Source organism: Anopheles marshallii, chromosome 2 (genome assembly GCF_943734725.1).
Source record: "Anopheles marshallii chromosome 2, idAnoMarsDA_429_01, whole genome shotgun sequence".
NCBI classification, from domain to species: Eukaryota; Metazoa; Arthropoda; class Insecta; order Diptera; family Culicidae; genus Anopheles; species Anopheles marshallii.
This window is the reverse complement of record NC_071326.1, coordinates 75,363,043-75,385,415: the sequence shown is the minus strand read 5'-3', so window position 1 is coordinate 75,385,415 and position 22,373 is coordinate 75,363,043. Positions and strand designations below refer to the sequence as shown.

At 44.4% G+C, this 22,373-nt stretch overlaps 1 protein-coding gene across 1 annotated transcript; it reads right to left on the bottom strand.

The window, feature by feature from the left end:
• Window positions 1-7,355: 7,355 nt before the first annotated feature.
• Window positions 7,356-21,138, bottom strand: LOC128718887 (polyamine-transporting ATPase 13A3). The gene is made up of 2 exons (XM_053812503.1): window positions 20,453-21,138; window positions 7,356-10,884 (listed from the first exon to the last, which is right to left on the bottom strand). Exons 1-2 carry the CDS (start codon window positions 21,136-21,138, stop codon window positions 7,356-7,358), a joined length of 4,215 nt encoding a protein of 1,404 aa, XP_053668478.1.
• Between the last annotated feature and the right edge of the window lie 1,235 nt (window positions 21,139-22,373).

Genomic DNA, 22,373 nt, shown 5'->3' with positions numbered 1-22,373 from the left:
CCACAAACGCGGTAGAAATCGATAGCCGGCCGGGTCGTACCTGATTTGTGACGATTTCTAGCTAATGGTGACACGATTAGATGTGGAAACTTGGCATGATCAGGTGCGGTTATTAGCGCCGGAGACATACTAAGCGGGCTTTACTGCAAGGTGCCAGCCGATACAAGCTGCTTTTTTATACAAAGCTTGTACTTGCTTACATTGGTAATTGGAAAATAGAACCCAAAAAAAATCATCCCAAATATGAGTTGACCACATATTACGGATTTACGCGTATGCAAAACACGGTTGTAATACCGCAACAACGTTTATACTTGAAAGTCTTAGAGTTGACTTCTTTGTTTGCTCGTAATGCATTGCCCATTTCAGGTGATGAATGAATTCAATAAATGTTAATAAAAAATACATAAAAAATTCATCGAAAGTACCTATTCCAAAGGTATTAACAATCTTTTTTTTTGTCTTATTTGCTTACCTTAAATCATATGACCCTTCATAATTGAAAATCCGAGTATTTCGGGGATTACCAGAATTTTGAACTTTGATGTTGCTTAAAATCACTTTAATTTTTGAGATTATCCCTTCGAAACTTATTCTATATAGGACAAATAGTAAAATGACATTCATATCTAATTAAACTTTTCAGTGTGTGAAAATCACACTAACAAGACGTTTTTTAATCATTGGTTGACTGTTTTCTGGATATACTCAAAAGAACAAAAGCGTAATTTCGGAATCCACATATCAACAAATTTGATTGCCATATCAGAACTGTACAATAAAACTATTAGTTATAACAATTTGCACCAGACAGCATGTGTTTAACATTGCGGTTGTTAGTTTAAAGACAGAAGGACCGTTTATACATCAGCAAAAACAATCATTTTGCGTAGCATGTTTGCCGAGACGCACAATAAACAATTTGTGTGTGCCTTGCGGGAAACGCAGCGTGGATATACACACAAACCCACACACACGTACACCGCTTCGTCTACAACACTTCAACCTCCATTTTTCCCATCCCCAAAACCCCGGATGTGTGTGGCAACAGCGTGCGTAGTGAGCGATGCGATGTTTGTGACAAATTTTAGTGCCTTTTTGTTGTTGTGGTTGTTTGTTGAAAACAATTTCTCCAAAACGCGAGCATGCCGTGTGCGCTGGTGGGTCCCATTCGGTGAGGATAATTATCAGCTTCATCGCGTGAAAATGATTATCGTTGCGAGAAGATGAGATTTTCCTTTTCTCACAGCTCACAATCCCATCTCATCTCGCTCGCTTTCCCTCTCTCGTTTTATCTCATTCGTGGCAGAAAAATGATTCAATTTATCTCAACGCCAAAGGATACGCGGCGCACTTGCCACTTGACACACATACATGCACACGCTTTAGCGGCATCGGAGAGAGAAACAACAACGCGAATTGGTGCTCGCTCTCACGCACAGGTGTACGTGCAGAGGGTCCTCGAGTTCGCACCCTTCACCTACACTACTAACCACCGTGCACACGGGTTTTGTGTTTTCTTCGTTTTTCTTTGCGTGACACTTTTGCTGAGGGTCCGCACCTTCCGGTGGTACCCATCCCGCTTCCCTTTCCTCGACCGCCTATGTTTGTAATGTTCCTTGGAAGGTAGCGTAAATGATCGTAGTAACCCAGATTCCGCCTTCTTCTCGCGGGCCTCACGCGCACTGCACTTTCCGGATGCCCCGGGGAATGTGCTTCGCTTTTTTTTTTGGCGCAGTTAACGAGGCGATGTAGGACGAGGGAAAATTAAAGAAAAAAAATCAGATTCAATGCCGAAATACACAGGATATACACACACATCGGCGCGCACACAGGGGCGTAATCCTTTTAGGCGTATTTCTATGCCCCCCGTTATTCGCGATGCCATCAAAGCAACCCCTGGTAGATTCAATCAATCATTTAGCCCGATCGCGATGCGAGGATGTGTGTGCTTTATTCCTGCAAAAACCGCATTTCCTTGCTAGCGGGAAAATTATTGCCGCACCCTTTATAGTTGTGGGCAAGGGGAGGGTGGTGGTGGTCGGGTTTGGTTGGGCTTCCACAATCCCAAGCTTTTGCACAATGTTGACAGGTGTGTACACCAACGGGGAGATATTTTTCCGGGATTTCCTTTGCATGTTTTTTTTTCTCTATCACACACATCACCATCTCCACCAACGCAATACACACCTTTTTCACGAAACCCCGCAATAACACCACACAGCTTCACCGATCTAGTACTCAATTCGTGGTACGATTTTCTCACACACCCGCGCACACACACAAATGTTATCCACGTCTCTTTTGCCCGTTTTGTTGATGAACGTGAGGTATATTACTGGCTGAATAATTCCAGAAGAAATTCCATCGTACTACCCATGCACCCACACACGTACAAGTTTTCTCGGTTGCTTAAATACGGCTAAAATCACTATTTACGCACGCGGAAAACCATCGTACACACCGTGCCCGTGCACATTTGGGCACTGGCTGCCGTTCGCGGTACCGCTCGTGTCACGCACGCACCACTATCTGACGTCTGTGTGGACGACGACGCGTTTGCAAAATTTTCCACTCGCCGACCGATGTGTGCGTCTGTACACGGGCGTGTGTTGGTACGATGTCACCGCTTGCACCGTGCGCCCGTGTGTGTAGCTGAGAGTGCTTCCATCTTCCATCACCTTCGTGCATATATTCCTTCCGTGCATATACACCTTCGTGCTCTCTGTCCCCCTTTCGGCTGCTGTGCTCGCCCTTTCGCTCTCTCACTCTCTCGCGAGCTACGTATTTTCGCGACAAAACTACCCCCAACAATGAGCGGGATAGATTTTCTCTCCAACGCTTGTGGGAAAATCTTGCTTTTCCCGATCCATGCTCAACGTTCACCCGCCTTCCAGGTACCGTAGCCGTGTCGGGTTTTTCGCCGTAGTGAGATTAGAATTAAAAATGCATCTTTACACCCAAAAATGCATGCATGCTACAATGTCGAATTTTCTTCGTATATTGTAGCTCAGGATGGAAGTAGGTTAGTAATTTCATGAGAAGAATCTTTCCAATCGGCTCATTTAACAGTTGACAAAACAGTAGGCAAACCTTGTTGGTACCGGTCCCAGAGAAACGGACATTGAATTCATCACATAACACCTGCAATAATATGATATTCCTTCTCTAAAACCACAGAAGAAGATTACCTTTAATCAAACGATCTTTGGATAAAGAATGTACAAAACCAGACTGCAAATTTACCTCTAACGTTAAAATCTGCATGGGAAAGTAGGTTAAGTTCTCGCACAGCATTGCATTACTGCTGACATGAGTTGATCGACCTTTGATATTGATAAGGGATGATTGTATGTTGTACATTGTACACGGTTGCTCCTACACTAGTGTGGTACTTAATGAATCTTTTGAGAAAAGACATCCATATGAATCTTCGTTGAGCAGTTAAATCATGAGTCGACTGTTGTAAGCTTCTTGAATGAATTCAAGATTTGTATAACAATCATGGATTTTTGATTATTTATAATTCTCCAAGGATCCTTGAACATTTGAGAATTTATATATCTTTGGGGAATCATAAGGATGTATGTTTAAGGATTCCTGAAACTTTAAGAAGTCCCGAATCTTTGAGGATTATTTGAGAAATGAAGCTTCAGAGTAGAGATTCGGTGTCATTTATGCAATTAATAGAGTGAGTCAGATTCACCAATCTGAATCAGATCCACCGACCACTACTCCACACACCCCAAACATTGCCCTTTTACACTGAAAATCGACTCATCAATAAGTTATTTTTTCTCTTCCGCGTCATCTCGCTCATACTTACACACACTACTGCGCGGGTTCTGCACGTGCTATTTCACTCACTCGCTCAGCCAACGCATCGGCATGCTTCGTTGTCACCAATCGAGCGCTCCTTTTTCTTTCGCTGCCCTTGCTCACTTTCACACACGCCCGTCTACGTACGTTGCTCTTTCACACAGTCGTGCTGCTGGCGGACACTTTTCTTCTCTTTACCGAGGCCCGCACACACAAGTTCACACGCCACCACTCGCTTCTTGCTTTCCGCTTTTTCGTTTCTTCTTCCTTTGCTAGCGCATTTGCTTTGAATCCCACCCGCTTCGGCCGAGGTTTGACACTACACACACCCGCAGTACCCCTGCGGCAAGGGACAATTTTTCTACGCCCGATTTCACGACCGAAACGCACCGATCTGTTCAAAACTCCATACACACCGTATAGTGGAACATCTCAACTACCGTTTAAACACTAGCAGTATCACCATTCGGGCTCTTGCAATAGATATTTTTGTCAAAACATGCACCACACTAATTCCAGCTCATATCGAACCGAGTCGCCATATTTGTTTTTTTTTCGGTGTAGCGCTCTCTAGAATGACAGGAACAGCCAACTATCGCATGTTTCACTCGCTCCGTTTCTGCGGCGGACAGAAAGAGATAGGCAGGGCAGTGTAAAAATCAAAGGTTGATTCAAAGCCGCATCGTAGCACACACACTATCAAACACATTTTGACAATCGCGATCGAATTTGGGCTGTGATTGGGAAATGGTGCCAAATTTAAAACCTTTTTCGAAATTGAAAAAACCGTTACTGATTTTCGATATCTCAAAAAAGTTGTCAACAAGAATTTGTTTCATGATTTTTACTAGTTAAAATAATGTAACAATTAACTCAGACTGTAGAAACACCGGCTGGCAGTCGGCACCCTAGTGCGTTTCTCAATCTCAATGCTGTTGTCGGTGGTGAGCTTTAATCCATGATAGGCCCGACATCAAAAACCCGATCACCTACCTGGCGATGGACAAGGTGCGAGGTTAAGGACAAATCCATTTTGTTGAGGAGAATGATAATAGGCTGATGGAAAAAGTTCAACTGTTATGTTACTAATTAAACATAATACATTTATCGTTCTTAGTTACACATTGTAGAATCGATTTATTTCGTTAAATTCAACACCCGGCTACATGTTGCTGTTGCTTATATACAGGAGACACAAAAAATCCATTTGCCAATTAGCGTTTTGCTAACACCAACTTTCATGGCATTTATAGCACCTTTGTCAAAGAGTACCTTTGTTCTAAAACTATTGATTTCAATCGTTCGTACATGTCATACATGCAGGCAGCATTCGCAAGTTCAAAGTTTGTGTTCCTTTTTTTGCCGACTGGTCAACAACCAAATGCTTTACAAACAAAATGCGTATAATTTATTGTACAACTGTGAATTGATTTTGAATCAATTCTCGCTAACGCAACTGGAACTGTTTTTTTTTCCCGGGCAAATGATCCAGCTGTGTGCTTCTTTTATCGCATAGCGTTTGTATAACGATGTCAATTTAATTTAACTAGTTCCACTCTTACGTTCAACACCCACACCTCCAATACTTAGGTCACATATGCTGCACGTTTTTAAATATACTTTATGAGTCTAACACATATTGTCCAACTAAAAACCTCTCGCTTTTCTTTACGCGCCGGCTGAGGTGTATTAAGTAAAGCAATACATAAGAAGGTCCCAAACAGGCTGCTAAAACTGGCTAAACTAGGCGCATTCAATAGACGTGGCAAAGTAGCTGCTTTTTATCGTCAAACCTGCAGCAGAATGATGCTGTGGAACGGCCGTTCCCATGCACACGTCGATGATCCTTATTGTTATTCCCATCCGAACACCGTGTCCCGAAATGCTGTGCAATTCTGTTCCTTGTGCTCTCTACATATTGTGCCATGGCACAGGTTTCCCAAACTGGCGTAAGTATTTACTGCTTGCTGTATCTGCGTTAACACATCCTTTGCTGTTCAGGGGATTTTGTGCACTTATGCTCTAGCATACTAACACGCCTTGACCCTTCCATAAGTAGATTGACTTTGCGGTTCACCGTTTCTTTTCTTTTTGCACTATTACTTTTGAGTATGTCATTAACATTCATTTGGTATGGTGGTCTTTAAGACCCGCACAATTTCTAACCGTCCAATGACGGTGCTTTTTCTTGCCTGTTTTGCTCGGTTCTGCATAACGTACGCGCTATTGCGAGCTTTTTTCTACCGTTAGCGTTGAATAAGACTGTGAGAATAGTGGTGGTTATAGTGCGTAGAAAAAAAAATCAGCATTCGGAACTGTACGCGTATTTTTCTTAGTAAATGTGTAAAGATAGAACGATATGGAAGTACGTTTTAGCGCAATTCTAACGAATAGAGGATTTTGAATGTACTATTTACTAATTTTTTTCCCCCAAGCGCATGCTTTAATATACAATTTTCTTTTAAACTAAGGTGTAAGTGGCAGAAAGACATTACTAGAAGAGGGAAGAAGATTCGTCCTCACGACTACATGCCTTTGGATCCTATCTATTAGCCGAGCTGCTTTCTACCGGTAGGAAGGCTGTCGTTCTCTACCTTTCTTGAACGACAAACCTGTGTGCAGCGTTTTTGTTTTATGTAACGCTCCTAACAACAAGTACTACCAAATACAGAACGGAACTGACTAATCGTTCGTCCTAAACCCCTGTGTATGTGTGTTGTTTTGTCGCTTCCAACCACCATTTGTTTTTGTTTTGTAAATCGTATTACAAATCGCTACGGAATAACTATCGTCACGATCGGTACCACTCAACGCCTGCTCGTCAGCTTCTTCGTCCTTCAATCGCACCCGCAAACAATATTCAATGCTGCTGATATATTGATCAATACGGGCTTTACTTGTGTGTATATATCTACATATCCATTTCGCACAGCACCTTGCACGCAAAGGCCCTTAATAGTTCCTTGGGGAATAACCCCCACTTCTTCACGTAAACAAATATATACGTCGGTAGACAAATCCGTTTGGGACAACCAGGGTGTACCGTCCATGGAGGTGGTGATCGATTCGGTCCGGTGGTGGTACAGCAACAGCCTATTCAGCTCATTATTGTCGTTCAATCGTAACATTGGATATTCCTAGTAGATTCCCTCCCTTCATCCGTAGACGGTATACCCTAACCGTAATGCGCCTTCGGTGTCCCCCAAACCACACGCTAGAAAGCGTGTAAAATTCATACATATATCACAAAACAGTATCAACAATTTTGGTTTAACTTTTTGCCATTTCTCATTGCGTGCCGGAAGCGTACCGGTGCGGTTACAGGCACAAAGCTGTCGTACATTCTGTGCACGGTGCATGGTAGTGTGCTACCGCAGCTTGGCTTCCCTGTTGTAATAGCCCACATCCTTCCAATGGCATACAACCATGACCGCCACCCCAAGTAGCAACCACGCGATTTGAAGCGCCGATGCTAGGATCTTCGCACCACCACTAGCATCCCTATTATTCACCGCAGCACCAACAGGAAGGTGGCGTCAGTAATCATACTTTTCGTTCGACCACCCGTACACGGTTTTAAAGTCGCTCGGGGAATGAATATCGCGCTGGAAGATTTGCTGTATCTGTAAGTACTTGCGGCGCGATTTAGCTACGTTGTGCCAACGGTACCGTAGCCGCTTGAATGCCAGCTCGTCCACAATCACATGCTCGATGAATAGCGAGAGCAGAAAGTTTATCAGGCCGTACGCTACGAGGTACAGTCGGAACCGAAACTCGCCCTCGGGCGGCATCACCAGCTCGAACTGCTTTGCTATCCAGGTGGGCGGATACACAGTAAGCACAATTGCAATCGCCGTGTTCACCACGATGCTGATGATGAAACCGTAGTTGGAGAAGATGGACTTTCGGTACGGTGCGCCCTTCGAGAAGACGATCGCCAGTATCAGGTACTGATAGCAGGAGATAGCAAAGATGGTATAGTTTTCGTAGCAACCGTGATCATTCAATTCCCGGTCGGAGGTGTAATTGAACGGTTCGAACCATGGTTGCGCTTGCACATGATACCAACCGGCCATCTGTATGCCGATCGCAACAATCATGTGCAGTGCCAGCGACAGCAATGGCGCAAGCGATATCAGCGAGTTGGAGGGTGTTTGCTTTACTAGCGGTCCATCGTATGAGGAAGTTTTGCCGAAGAAGAATGCCACAATCGAGATGATGAACAGATCGATGTACAGATACTGCCAATCCGTCAGGTTCGAGTCGATCGAGTAGAGTATTACCACGGAAGCGAACTGCACAAGCGAATAGGCAGCCATGAACTTAAATATGCCGAACGAGGTAACCAGCGCCGCCCGACCTTCCTTTATCACGTTCGGCACACAGGCAATGGTTGGGTTTTTGGACGTGAACGGTGACGCGACAGATGATTCCGCCTCCGAAAGCGAGATACCCGTGTGGGCCGCCTTTAACGCACCGCAATCGTTCGCCCCATCGCCACACATCGCCACGTAGTAACCGAGATTTTGCAACCCCGTTATAAGATGCTGCTTCTGGTCGGGGGACATTCGGGCAAACACTGTCCCGAACGAGGTAATGGTGGGTACCAGCTCCGGAAAGTGTTCGTTGATGATGGCCCACGTTTTACCCGTCAGTGCAAAGCAGAACGAACCGGACGTCTTGGTAAGCGTTAGCGGATCGGACGTAACGCCATTCATCACCTTAATGTCCGCGATGGAGTTGCAATCGTGATCCGCCTCGATCACGATGCGATGCGAGTGATGGTCCTTGTCGAAGTTTGTGCTCAGCTGGGTCGAGATCGTGCACGTGTCGATCGAACTGCTAATGCTGTTGGATTCCGTCATAAGTGCGTAGTTACCATTTTCCTTCACCTTATGCGTACCGTCCGGTTTACCTTCCGGCACCAACTGGTTATCGTTAATGATGTCGGACGGTGTGAGCTGTGCCTGGCCGGTAATATCGTACGACAGAAAGTAATGGTCCGGGTTTGCTTTGTCAGCGTGCGCTGTCACCGTCACCAGGTTCTGACCGGGCAGTATCATACCACAGTCGTGTGCGACACTTGCCGCCGTGAGCAGATTGTCGCCTGTTACCATTACCGAGCGAATGCTGGCCGCATTCAAACTCTCAATCACCTCCTCCGTATCCGCTTTGAGCCGGTTCTCCAGAATGACAAAGCCCAAAAACTCCAATTCACATTCCACCTTTTCACGGGCAATTTTTTGAACCTTCGGGTAGTTTAGCTTCTTGTCCAGCTGTTTGTACGCGATCGCAATGATACGATAGCCCTGCTGTGCGTAAAAACCTAACTTCGATTGAAAATCTTCCGGTATGGTTTCGGGCCGGCATAGCGTGCTGATCATCTCGGGTGAACCTTTCACGTACACGTTGAAGTGATTGTCCGACACCTTACGCGTTACTACCGACATCCGTTGCAGCGCACTGGTGAAGGAAAACTCGCGCACGATACCGATGTCGTTGGAATTATCATACGCTACGTCCAGTTCGAGGTTAATCTCATCTCGCGAATCACCACGCGGTGGTTTTACGATCGTCGGGAACAGCATGTCGTATTTGGTTTCGTCGGACACATTCGCCTCCTCGAGAATCCACCCGGTCGACTCAAATATCTTCAGATCAAGCGGATCGCCACGCATCTCACCGTTTACGAACGTAATTGAATGGCAAGTTACCATACCGAACAGTAGATGATCACTCATTGGCAACCGGGCAATATCTTTAAGAGGAATCTGGAAACTGATGGTCGAATCCTTTGGCAGCACGCCCCACATATCCAGACCATCCTCCGTCAGCGTTCCCGTCTTGTCGAAGCACACACAATCGATACTGCCCGACACGTTGATTGCCCGGGGCGAGATGCAGTAAATGTTGCTCCGCTTCAAACGTTTCTGCGCGTACATACGGCCAACGGTCATCGCAGCCGGAAGCGCCGGCGGTACAGCGATCGTGATCAGATCCAGCGATTCGACAATGATCTTAACAGCTCCAATGCTACGGCTAATCTTGGTGTAGAGCGTATAGACAAAACCACAGAATGCCACCACACCCAGCACGGTAATAAACTTGTACGAGTCCTTCTCAAACTTATAGTCCACCGGGGGCGGATACAGAATCGATCGGATCAGGCCACCCTTCGCCGTGATGTTGCCCGTGTTTAGTACCTTCACCAGGACTTTCTCGCTGCCGATGTAGCGCGTTTGGATGACGCGAGTTCCGCAGAAGAGTGTATGGCGCGCGTGCTCCTTACGGTTGTAGATCAGGTCGCGCTTAAGCGGCAGCGGTGTCTTTGTGACCGGCACACTCTCACCCGTCAGCATCGATTCGTCCAGAATGCAGTTGCCCGATAGCAAAACCGCGTCGCACTGCATCGTGCAACCGGTGGCAGGTATTTCCAGCACATCACCCGGCACCAAAAACCGCGTCTCGATCGTTTCCGATTCCATGTTGTCTCGCACCACCATCGCCGTGTCGGTGCTCTTCACGGTGGAGTAGAGTGCGCGCTGGTTGCGCTGCGTCTGTATGATCGAGACGGTAATACCGAACCCGCTCATCAGTACGATCACCACCGCGTAGTAGTAGTACTCGTAGAAAAACCACAATATCACCGAGAAGATCTGAAACACGTAGAACGGATTGAGCACCTCGAGAAACAGCAGCGTTAGTACGCTACGCAGCGGGATGAAGATTTCGTTACTTCCGTAGATCAAGCGGCGGATGCTCTGCTCGTACACGGACAGTCCCTTCGTGTGGTGGATGAGTACGCTCGGGACCTCCACGTCCAGACCCTGCAGTTTGATGAATCGCTTGGTCAGGTCGCACCATATGTACCGTAGCTTCTTGCAGCAAAAGTAACGCATCGTGCTCGCATGCTCGAATCGCCCACCGGTGCGATGGTAAGCCACCTGGAACGGGTTTAGCGAACGGAAGAACCCGACGTAATCCGTTATTCCATTCTGCGTCAGCTCCTTGATCACGTTACGAGCGTTGGTTGTCGTTGGTTTCTTCTTTTCATCCAGAATTTCACTAAAACGAGAACAAACATACACAAAAAAAGGTTACATTTTCACGCACAAAACTTCTGAAAGGGTTTAAGAAATGTTGTAAGCTTAAGTTATAATTCCAACCCGGCCCAACTCGCACACATTCGAGCGTCGTGATTTGCCCAGACAAATAATCCCTTAAATCAATGCTCATATCGTTGCGCTTTTAATTGATTTGCCCTATTGAAAGTTTCAATCCCTCACTACTTTCTGGGTCGATGCCGGTACGGGGACGGCGACTATCAATCAGCGTGGTTTAGAGCACACAGCGGCACCATCAGAACCCTCATTCATTTCTCGTCGGGACCACGCGGAACCAAACGCCCCATAACGTGGTGGTGGTGCCGGCGAACCTCGCAAACAAATAAACTCTAATTAAGATTGAACACATCGAAAAGGACGCAAAGCAGCGGCTCTGCTGGTAGAGTATGGCGTTCGCCTTTTGCAACAGCAATTCTGCTAGACCAGGACGGTGCCGGATCAGATTCGGTTGAACCGGGAGATGACGCCATACACATTTTTGCTGTGGGACCAAATCAACCCACATGAAGCATGGGATATAATGAACTGACGGAAGACACCAGGCGGACGAGACCCCCGCGCGTAAGACGGAAGGCACGGCACGGAACCAATATAAACTTTTTGTTGACGCGCATTCCTCTCTTGCCGTCTGTTTTAGGGAAGCGTTCCATTTTTTATTGCTTTATAAGGATTCGCTCGTTTTTTGTTGGCTAAACCTTCACTCCATCAGTTCCCAAGGTTGGGCAGACATTCATATATATTTTTTATACATACTATTTTATTCCACAGCTTGTCGATTGTGTAAAAAAGCCAACCAATCGTTTGTTTGCTGAAAAGGATGTCTTATATATCGCCCAAAAAGGGATATTCTTCGGCATTACATTAATATCGATCATTTTAATGGTCTGATGCTTTCTTTGGAGAAAAAAAGTGCCAGTCAGCAGATATCCCCTGCTGAGCCGGTTAAGACTACAATAAAGTGTCGTGATAACTGGATAGTATTTTATCAAACTAACTTAAGTTGTGTTAGGCAATGATGTTTTAAAATGATTTATAATGTCAGATAAATAAAATAAAAAAATATTTATAGTTAACATGTAATAACCCTCCCGCTCTTCTACTTATGCAGGATAGTATCGTCTTCTACTTGCAGCAGAGTACAGCTTTCCCTGTGACTGCAACTCCGCTTAATTAAAACCCTCACGCAAAGCTTCTCTTGACCCATTTCGGCCACACGAGCGGCGTTAAACGCCGCTAAACGAAACCATGATTTGTTTACACTGCAAGTCAATTGTTTTATTACGTCCCAGGCGAAGCTTCCAAGATTACGGCGGCTGATGGTGAATGATGGAAATGTTTCTATTATATGTGTCACTGGCACTGTAAGCGTACTCTTTGCGGGTGAACACATTTCAATTGGTACGCAACATAATGACAATTGTTTAAATCCGAATGATTATGCACGCTTTATCAAATGCCTTTGCGTAACACGTGTCGTTGCAAGTTATACAATCATCGGGAACGGCAAACGATGCGATTCGTGCCTATCAAATGGAAGGTAACCATTAACGTCTGATTAGCTTTGTTAAATGACCAAGGACAGACAATTCCATAAAATTCGGTCAACTTAAGGCAAGCATTACCCAATTGTTTCGCTAAAACATAACTAAAATTTCAAAAGTAACTAATTCTAAGCATTGAAAGAATTAACTAATTGTGAACGGAGATGAAACATAAAATAACTAAGTGTCAGATATTGGATATGCATTTATGTGGCCTGGGCGAACGCTCAATTTTTGTTTTCGAAATGATTGGATTAGATCTTCCGTGTGAAGTTTGCCCTAAAAAGTTCCTTTTTTTCTTCTGAGAGCTATTGGGACTTTGTCCAAAGCTGACTAAACCCTCTTAGTCGCGTTGTAGAGAAAGATGCTCAGAAGGAATTTTGGTCTCGTATGCGTAGAAGGACAATAGAGGGGCCACTATAATGACGAACTCTTCGAACTGTACGACGAACTCACTGCCGTACGGTGGATTAGACTCTTCAGGCCTGATAAGCAAGTAAGTAATTTTGCTTATAAATTAAGTTTGTGCACTAAAGACGATAGGTACAGAAAACGAAAGAATGGTGAATTCATTTCTAGGCCGTAGATAACGCGAAACTCGTGTCGAACTCGTGTAGAATGCTGTTGTTTACAAAATTACCTACCCATGAGATCAGTGAGCGGGCATTCAAAAATGCACGTCTTCATTTAAACGCCTCACCAATAATCCGATACTAATAGGTTTAGTTCGTGCAGCTTTGGTCAACTCGTTTGAACACGACCTCCTAAAACAAATGGTTTATCGTGTTCCATATGTACTTACATTATTCGAATGCTTTCGAAGCGAAGGTTACAAAACAATTCTGTCACATAACCCACACAACGATCGTTACACCTGCGGTGTGGTACAAAAGAAAACCCACCACATTTCATTATCCCTCGGGCTGAATCCCGTCATGCACGTTTCGCTACGGTTTATTGATATTGATGATCTTCGACGTGGCACGTGTGATACCGGCGTTAATCTACAACACATCCAAGCCTTCCACACGTATCGTACGGTATGTATGCAAAGCACTGCCCAGATAAGTCATTGTTCGACACTTTTTTTTTGCTATTTGTTGTTCCGATCGGATTGCATTCATTGTTGCTCAACCTCAACCAGCATTGTGTGCGAGGTACACTATACGAGTGTGACACAATTATGCTTGTTCTAGGTCTTTTTCGCAAATCGCGTGGAGTGGTGCCGTTTGTGGGGTGGGTGTTGCATTGCTGTGTATACTTGCTTAATGATACACCTCCACGTAGGCGCACACATGCACGGCCACCCAGACAGTTGGAATGTCTTTGTGAAGGAGGGAAAACGCTGCTACATAACTATACAGTGCGTAACATAACTATATGGATACGTGTCGTTTTGATGATAGAAGAAAAGGTTGTTAAATACAATGTTCTTTGGAGTTAGAAAAATAAGCTTTTTAAATATGTTTTTTAATATGTTTAGATAAACTATTCTGTTTGGATGGCCCGGAGGTGTATTGGTAGCGGTCATCCGGCTACGGGTGGATAAACTCAAAGAAAGCCAGAAATGGCAGGGCTGAAGTCTTTTGAAGTTGTTGTGCTGATAAAGAAGAAGAAAAACCAATTCTACCACGACCTACATCATGTTTAGGTCGTACCGGAAGGCAGATATTTAGACAATTAACGTGTTAATGTTAATTTGTACAATAAGTGGTTGTCACTTGATTCCTATTCTGTCATGCTTGTCACAAAACAATGTTCGCTCTTATTTGATTTCCAAGTGAATTTTACGCCGTAACGTGAATTTCGAAAGGATACTTTTCCAAAACGATATGAAGTACAATGTTGGCAACACGGCTAAACATTCCGTTAAATACGTACCTTTAGTAGTTATTATAACTTGAAGTTTAGAAAATCTTGATTAATTTTGTTATTAGCGCAAACACTTAAGTCATCAAACTATAAAATAAGTGTTTTAGTTATATTGAATATCTGTAGTACAAATATGTTCGTTGTAATAACGATTTTTGTAATATCTTTTTAATAGATAGCGAAAGCTCATCCCAATCAGCAATCATTTAAAAGACGATTAGAAATGAACAAAATGCAGGCTTTTAGAATAAATTATGTTGCGAGTTCATGGCTGATTATTAAGGCTATTTTATGGATCGTGCGAGTTACAGTTGATTTTCTTCCGATACTGGATACTGGATGTACAGCCGTTATGTGGTACCCACAAGATACAGAAGAATATTAACTAAGAATTCAAGAATACTAGAAATATTTGCTTCACACTTTCCCCGTAGTCTACGGTTAGCAACCCATCTACTTTCATCTTTCTTTGACTTTTGATATACTGACAAATTCAATTGGCCATATATTCATGTTACATACTGTACAATCATCCCGTTTGTGAACGAAAACCTTCCACGACAAGAAGGCGGAATGTCTGGCGAAGGGATGTTGATTGAGCGTGAGATTGCTAAGACGCGATAAGGGAAAAGCCTATCGGCTTTATGGGATGACGATTACGGTTTAATACATTGCTCGGTTTATTGACTAGATTAATTCGAAAAGTGACTCAACCTTAATGGGGAGTTGCTAAATGTGTGATATAAAATAAATTTACAAGCATCGACAAAGAAAGTTTACACACAATAGCTTTAAAGTTTTCCATGTGCTTAATACCATTCTATTCATTCTATATTATTTCTATCGCACTGGTTCACAACACCAAGCATCATCGTGCACAAATTGCTAACGTGCAACGTGTAGAATCGCAAACAAACCCAGTTTATCAACTTTTACCCCATTTCCTTCAGCCGTGCAATTGCATTTCCGGCCATTTAATTTGTCCACCCTATCAGCAGTGACGGCTGTCACCACGCTGGATGGTGCTTGTTATCGTATTCCAAGAAATGGAAGACTAGGTAAAACAAGGTCAACAGCACCTGTTACTCTTGCTCTAACAGTATTTCTACAGCAACTTATATTGTAAGACTTGTCGATACATTTTATGCGACTATAACCTTGAAAGTACGATAATCTACTACTTCACTTTCGTTTCACTTTCACAACTTCCCATAACATTCCATCACGACTTGTAAAGGTCAATTATCGTGGAGTGGAAAGGCCGATCCAATGCAATCAATGAACGAATTCCGATTGAATCATATTCATAGATAATCAACTTCTCGAGCATAACCTACTTAAAGAGACTCGAAATTTTATAACCCATACAGCGGTATCGTCAAATAAAAAAGGTTTTTTTTTCATTGTATTACTGTCCTCGTTTAAAAATATCCGAAAAAAATCTGAATGCTTGTATATTTCGTGTTGTAAGCCAAAGATAACAAGCATATAGCGATGAAGTGTGCCATAGGCATCGTCATCCGTCATTGTTTATGTACGCTTAGTCACAGCATGCACTTGGCTCGCACGGTTACTAATGCTGGCCGGCACACGTGTGTTACAACAACGGGGAAGAACAAAATTAAACTATAGTAAGTTAAAGAAAAAATATTAAAGTACCTATCACCAAGTACGCCCAGTGAATGATATACCGCGAACAAGAAGACAACATCTTCCTGAATGTTCCTTTTATCTACTTAGTAGGAGAAGACTTCGATAGACACGATAACCGATCGCAGTGGGTTTTTCCTGTTAAAATAATCAGAACATATGCACATTGGGGGAAGGAAAACCATAAGATCGCTGCATATTTAATTTGCAGCTGATAGTGTAAATCACAAATCCACTCTCAAAAGATTCATGAATCCTCAGAACAGTGGCGAATCAACCCCCTGACGCCTTAATCATGAAAAAATCGTAGATGATGCATGGATCTTGAGAAATGATGAATCTGATGAATCTTTGAAATAGAGATTCAAATTCATTCATTCAATTGAAATATTCATTCCGATTCATGAATCTGAATCAGATACACACAATACTACTTGTAAGTGATTCTTATAACGTACTTTGGGAGCTCGGTCATGGCATCATGGCGCGACGTTAGAACTATTACACCGAGAGTTTAGGCACGAATCTAATCTGTTCCCAGGGCTTTCTATACCAAGGACTGATTATCTAGTAACGCGTTATACTGTATAAGAAATATGAAAATATAATTTTCTTTAAAATTAATCAACATAGCAGCGAATCAGAAAAATAAGGTAAAATGAACAAACAAAAAATCATTTTGACACGTTCTACGTCCACATCCACGTCACCCAAAATATGGGTGACTCCAAATATTTCTTTGGTCCTTGTCACCCAAAAAACGGGTGACGCTCTGGTGGTTTAAGACAGAACAAAATAATTGTTCATTTATTTTTGCAGTTTTCTTTGCTGTTTCTAACATCTTCCCGTCAGCTTAACTGGCACAACAACCTGAAAGGCTAAGACTACCATCTTTGATGACTTTGTTTGACTTTTTGACTTAAATCTCTACACCCTGCGTAAGGGGGATTGGTCCAGGTGGGATTTTTGGACCGGTCCTATCCTTACGGGATAATATATAATTATAATATATTTTACGCTTATGTTTTGCTTACTTTAACTCTGACATCGATTGCGGTTGTTAGTGCCAATTACGATAGTGAAATTTTGGCCCCCCCAGGAAGTTACACTGATTTGCGCTTGGCACCGAACGTGTTAAATAAAAACCATAAATCCCACGAAAAAGATTATAACGTTTTACAAATGTCCGCCTGTTTAAATCATTCCTTTTTTTAGTTGCCATTGCCCTGTACAAATGCGTGAGGTCCGGCGTCAATCGTGCGTAATAAACGATCGTCACAAATACCCCCGGTCACAGAGAAAGAGAGAGAGACACACACACCACATTAAAATACAGCTGAAAGCACGACATTGGCCATCAAATCAGATTAGACCTTATCGACAACCGTATGCCAAACGATAGGCAGGCAATGAAATGTTGGCGATACACTGGCCACGGATTGGCAGCAGCGAGATTTTATTGTTTGTTCGCCGCAGAAAGGCGATAACTATTATTATCACACCATCAAAATAGTATTGGTGGAATCGACACCGCCAAATACCTTCCATTGATCGGGTTTTTGGGGTGGAAACTAGGTCCGCTTTATTGCAACCGTACTCGTTTATGTTAGGTCGCACATAAAACAAGTATTTCCATTTCATCCCCGCCCTCCCAAGAAAAAACACACAAAACTGATTCGTACACGTTTGACGGTACACAGAGGTTGTGCGCCGTACTCAATATTGTCAACAGGGTTGATTGATTGGCCGTCCGAGGGTAATAATCTCGACTAATTTTTGTTGCTATTATTTTTTAATAAGCTTTACAAGCGGTTTTACAATTGCAATAGATGTACTACATCTCCGCATTCTGCGCAGATAATGTGGGTGGAAAAGAGACCAAGAAAAATGGAACAACGCAACGGAATTCACAGGTACCGTTTGCCAAGATAAGATTTGGTGGAGTTGAAATGTAAAGCCCAGCTGAATTAAGCACGGCTAATTGATTGGGCCAGGGCGTCAGGGATGCTCAACTGTGTAGTGCCATACCACAAGGTTATTGAGACCTAGCAAATTAGTAGTGTTGGGTGAATCTGATTCCGATTCTTGAGCCTGAATGAATCTTTGAACTGGATGAATGAATCTGAATCTCTATTTTGAAGATTATGAATTTCCTTACTTTTAGAGCAAACTGCGGGGATTCGAGTCCGATTCCTTCACTACAGGTGCAATATATCAAGGTTATAGTGTCAACTTTATTTATCTGTACGTAATGCATTCCCTACATCAGATGACACTTTGATAGAAAGCATTATTAAAAAGTTGTAACAATAGCTGATTGATTGTATTTTGAGCTATTAACTTATTGAGGTGTCAAATTCTGCGACAACCCATATATTCAAATAAGAAGATCTTAACGCACAAGTTAGGCTAACAAAAGCTTTGAACTAGACCTCTTACACCGTAGGCCAGTCATTAGCTCCCGCTAATAGCCACTGTACTAAGTAGCACTGTGTGCGAATGTGAAAGGAATATACATTCGCAACATGGCAACAGCCTTGAACAGTCGATGTTCTGGCAGCTTTCTCAATCCATTGCCAAACATTAATTACACGTGTGCGTGAGCAAAATTTCTTGGTAAGGTTTGTGGAACGTTTTGAACGGATGGGGGGGGGGGGGGGATGTCCAGCTTGCGTCATTGAGTCAGGCGACTCAACATCATCCAACACCATTCTAAACGAATTCGTCATTATCTTCGTCTCGAGCTTCACCTTTCTTTTACCCATACCACGCCGGAAGCACGGCGTCGTAAAGGATGCCCGAAAACAAACGAAACAACGGACAAACGGATAGCGGAGACACAATCTAATAACGTTCCCCAACACCGTGGAAAGGAAGACGAACTGCCCACTGGATCGTTGGCGGTAGTGTGTTGGTCTGCAACGTCCGGCAGTGACAAAAACAATTTTTCAATCTAACCAACCGAAGTCGCACTGGGGTCCGGTCGGCCAGTCTCTGCCGTTTAGCCACTCCACGCCAAAGGTTAACACAGTTGTGGGTTTACCATATATTTACGCAATCCTTTTAATCCATCATTAGGCAAACGTTGCTGGGTTGGTACTGATGTAGAAAGCATCAAGTATTCCACTAAGCACAGCAACATTTATTTCCCGCTGGGACGCGACCGGAAAGCTAAAACACTTGAAACTACGATACGGTTCTCATAGGCTTCATCAGTTTTCGGTAAAGTAACCTTTCTTCTCCTGCAGTTTGCTTCCCTTTTGCGTGGCAAGAAATGTTTAGGCGAGAGCGGACGGGTAGGAGACACGAACGCTCACTTTCCTATCCTGAAGCCATCGCATCGGTCATCCATCTCTCGCCGGCAGTGGCACTGGCTGTCGTTCTTTAGCAAGTTCAGGTTGAGTGGGTTTTTTCGCGTCTTTCGTTTTGAGTCACACCATCGGTATGCAAGACCAGTCAATCGAGGAGTTTTTGTGCCCGTATGCTGTCTGTTGCGGAGCACGCTGCCGAGTGTCGTAAATAATAATTAACCGGTTTTTTGTGTTTCATCAGCGCTAAAGTTTGTGTTTCTTGTTTTTGTTACTAACATTGTTGCACTGAAATTAACAACTTCTACATCAACGAACGATTAAATCGAGTTTTAGAAGATGGAATAGTATGCAAAACAGCACGATTAATGGACACGTATTGCGTTATTCAGCATTTTGAAACGATGATAAACGATCGCTGTTGTACTGCGTGCTCTCATAAAAAGAAACAAAATCCATCCAGTGTCTAGTTATTTGCTCAAGTGTACTCCACAAAAAAAGTTTATTTAAACGACCTATACATTTGACGTGCTTGTTCTCATTCTATTCTCCAACAATGGTGTTCATTGCTGTTGAAGGATATTTGTAATGAGTTTTTAATTCGTAATACCTTGCTATCCGCTTCCACTATTTACAAGGTTACTATCAGCTAGCAAAAAAAAACAAATCCCCGATCGTTTCGCATCACTGCGCGGAAATGATTCAAATTCACCAACAACAAACAATTTGCTCGGCATGCAAACACCAGAAAAGAACACAACACAAGGTGAGATATCTCTATAACTTTAACACGGAAACACCCAGGAAAAGCGGAACGACACTCCACTCCACTGAAAAACCCTTCACAACACACGCTAGCCGGCCTCCTACAGGGGAAGGTCGTTTTGATCATTCAATGCCATTTTCCATACTTATAATCATAACGATAAAAACCCATGCGTCCATGTAAATCACTGACACTCGGGGGAGAATTCAATGCACATCCACTTGCGAACGAACCGAGCCGTAATGGGAAGGTACTTCCGCCACGCGAGAAAGCACAGAGCTCCAGTTTGATAACGATCAGTGCGCGAAGTTCGTGTGCGGGCGCCCTTGACGAATTAGCATAAAACAATGGAAAGCGATCCCGCCGTCTTACCTGATAACATCACCGCTGAGCGTAATAACGTCCTTCACGTAGTACAGATCGTGCTTGCGTTGGTATGCCTCGTGGATCAGCACCTTTTCGGCGTGCTCGAGCGAACATTCACGGTGCGTCGCGAGCAGCAACCAATGTCGTCGCCAATGCATCACCAACCGCAGGATGCCGAACGTAAGCAGGAAGCCGACGTAGCACAGGAACGTTTTGCGCAGGCACCGTTCGTACCCGGTGATAAACATCTGGTCCTCCTCGCCATCGTTCAGGATGTCGTGCACGGACGCCTGGAGACCGGAATCCTGCAACAGCTCCGCTAAAGTGGATACAGCGTCAGGATGCGACTTTTCTTGCTCGATATCGTACCGGTGATGCGAACGGTGATGTTGTGGATGATGGTTGTGCGTTTGGAACAGTGTGGACTTACGCGCTTTCTTGATCTGTACTGCCGCCGGCCCGTCCTCATCTCCGGCTTCCGGTAGTATGCGGGGAGTTTCGTTTAAACACGGTACCGTCGACCGATCGGTCTCATCGGCAGCGGTTGGCAAGGCAGCTGGATCACCGTGACGATGTTGGTCGTCGGTAAGCGCCGTGTCCAGCTCGGCTGGTACGTCGTACGTTGATCCGGCTGCCGATCCCGCCACCGAGAACCGATCGGCCGAGGCCGATCCTTCCGTCAGTGGCATCATGTATATCACAGCTTACACGCTACACGCTACACACACGCACCCTTGCGCCCTGTTAGGACCACCGTCAGGGAGGTTTCACCCGTGTGACACTCCGACGCGCAATCAGACTGACTGAGGCACGGTGCCGGAGCTCGGAGTAGCTCGCGCACGAGAATGCAAGCACGCCGCCAACGATGCCTTCAACGACTGCCGGCACGCAATCGGTGGCTGCCGCGGCACAGCGACGCGCTTCTACAACGACCACCTTAACCGCGGTAATGATGTGCTGTGTGCGGTTGCCGACGTTGGTGTTAGTGAGCGGCTTACGGAGAGAGAGGGGTTGTGTTGTGCCCGGCTGGCAAATCGCTACCCTTTCACCTACCCGCTTCCCGGATGGTGGGAGGCGATGGACACGCGTGTGCTGGTGTTACAGTGCGGGTGACCGCGCACTCTTGTTATGCTATATTAGTTGGCGGTGTTGGTGGCAATGAACGTTCGGCGCTACCGATGATGCTGATAAGCTGCGAGCGCACGAAGAAGGACGGGACTGGAACGGCTGGTGGTCGGCGCTTATCAGCTGCGCGACAATGGCTACGAGGGGCGCGTATCTATGCTATCTCAGCACAAAGATGTCACTCTCCGGCACGGCAGTACAGATCGCGCACATGGTCCCACGAAGCCACTCAGTTGTAACGTACACCGACGACGACGACGACGACGACGGCGTCGATGGCGATTGGATTTGCTCTAACCAAATACGAATGCTGTGCGGTCACAATAAAGGAGTAAAGCGCCTTATTCTTTACGCGATCGCGATGAACTTGAAACTAATGCTGGTAAAATAAGGGGTATGCTTCCTTTTTTGGGGATGGTGTTCTACTGCTTGCAGGCGTCACACATTAGACAGACGGGGACACGATGATCTCGAGCATCGAACTGATTTACTCGCACATGAAACGGTGGCTTGCCTGTAAACACCAGAAGAAAGAAATAAACAAATGAAACTAATGAATGGCCGCTGCCAAAGACAGCTGACTAGACAGGGCAACATCTCTACCGTAAGGGGCCGTTGGCTCGTCTAATCGCGTCTGCCACGTACGTAATGATCTCGGTAGCGTCTTGTAAAGGATCGCAAAACTTAAATCATGGCGTTTTAATTTAGAAACTACTTTGCAAATCTTTTTGTACAATTAGCAAATGATTAATTATTTTATGATTTTAAAAACAATAATTTGCGTCTAAACTTTTAGGTCTAC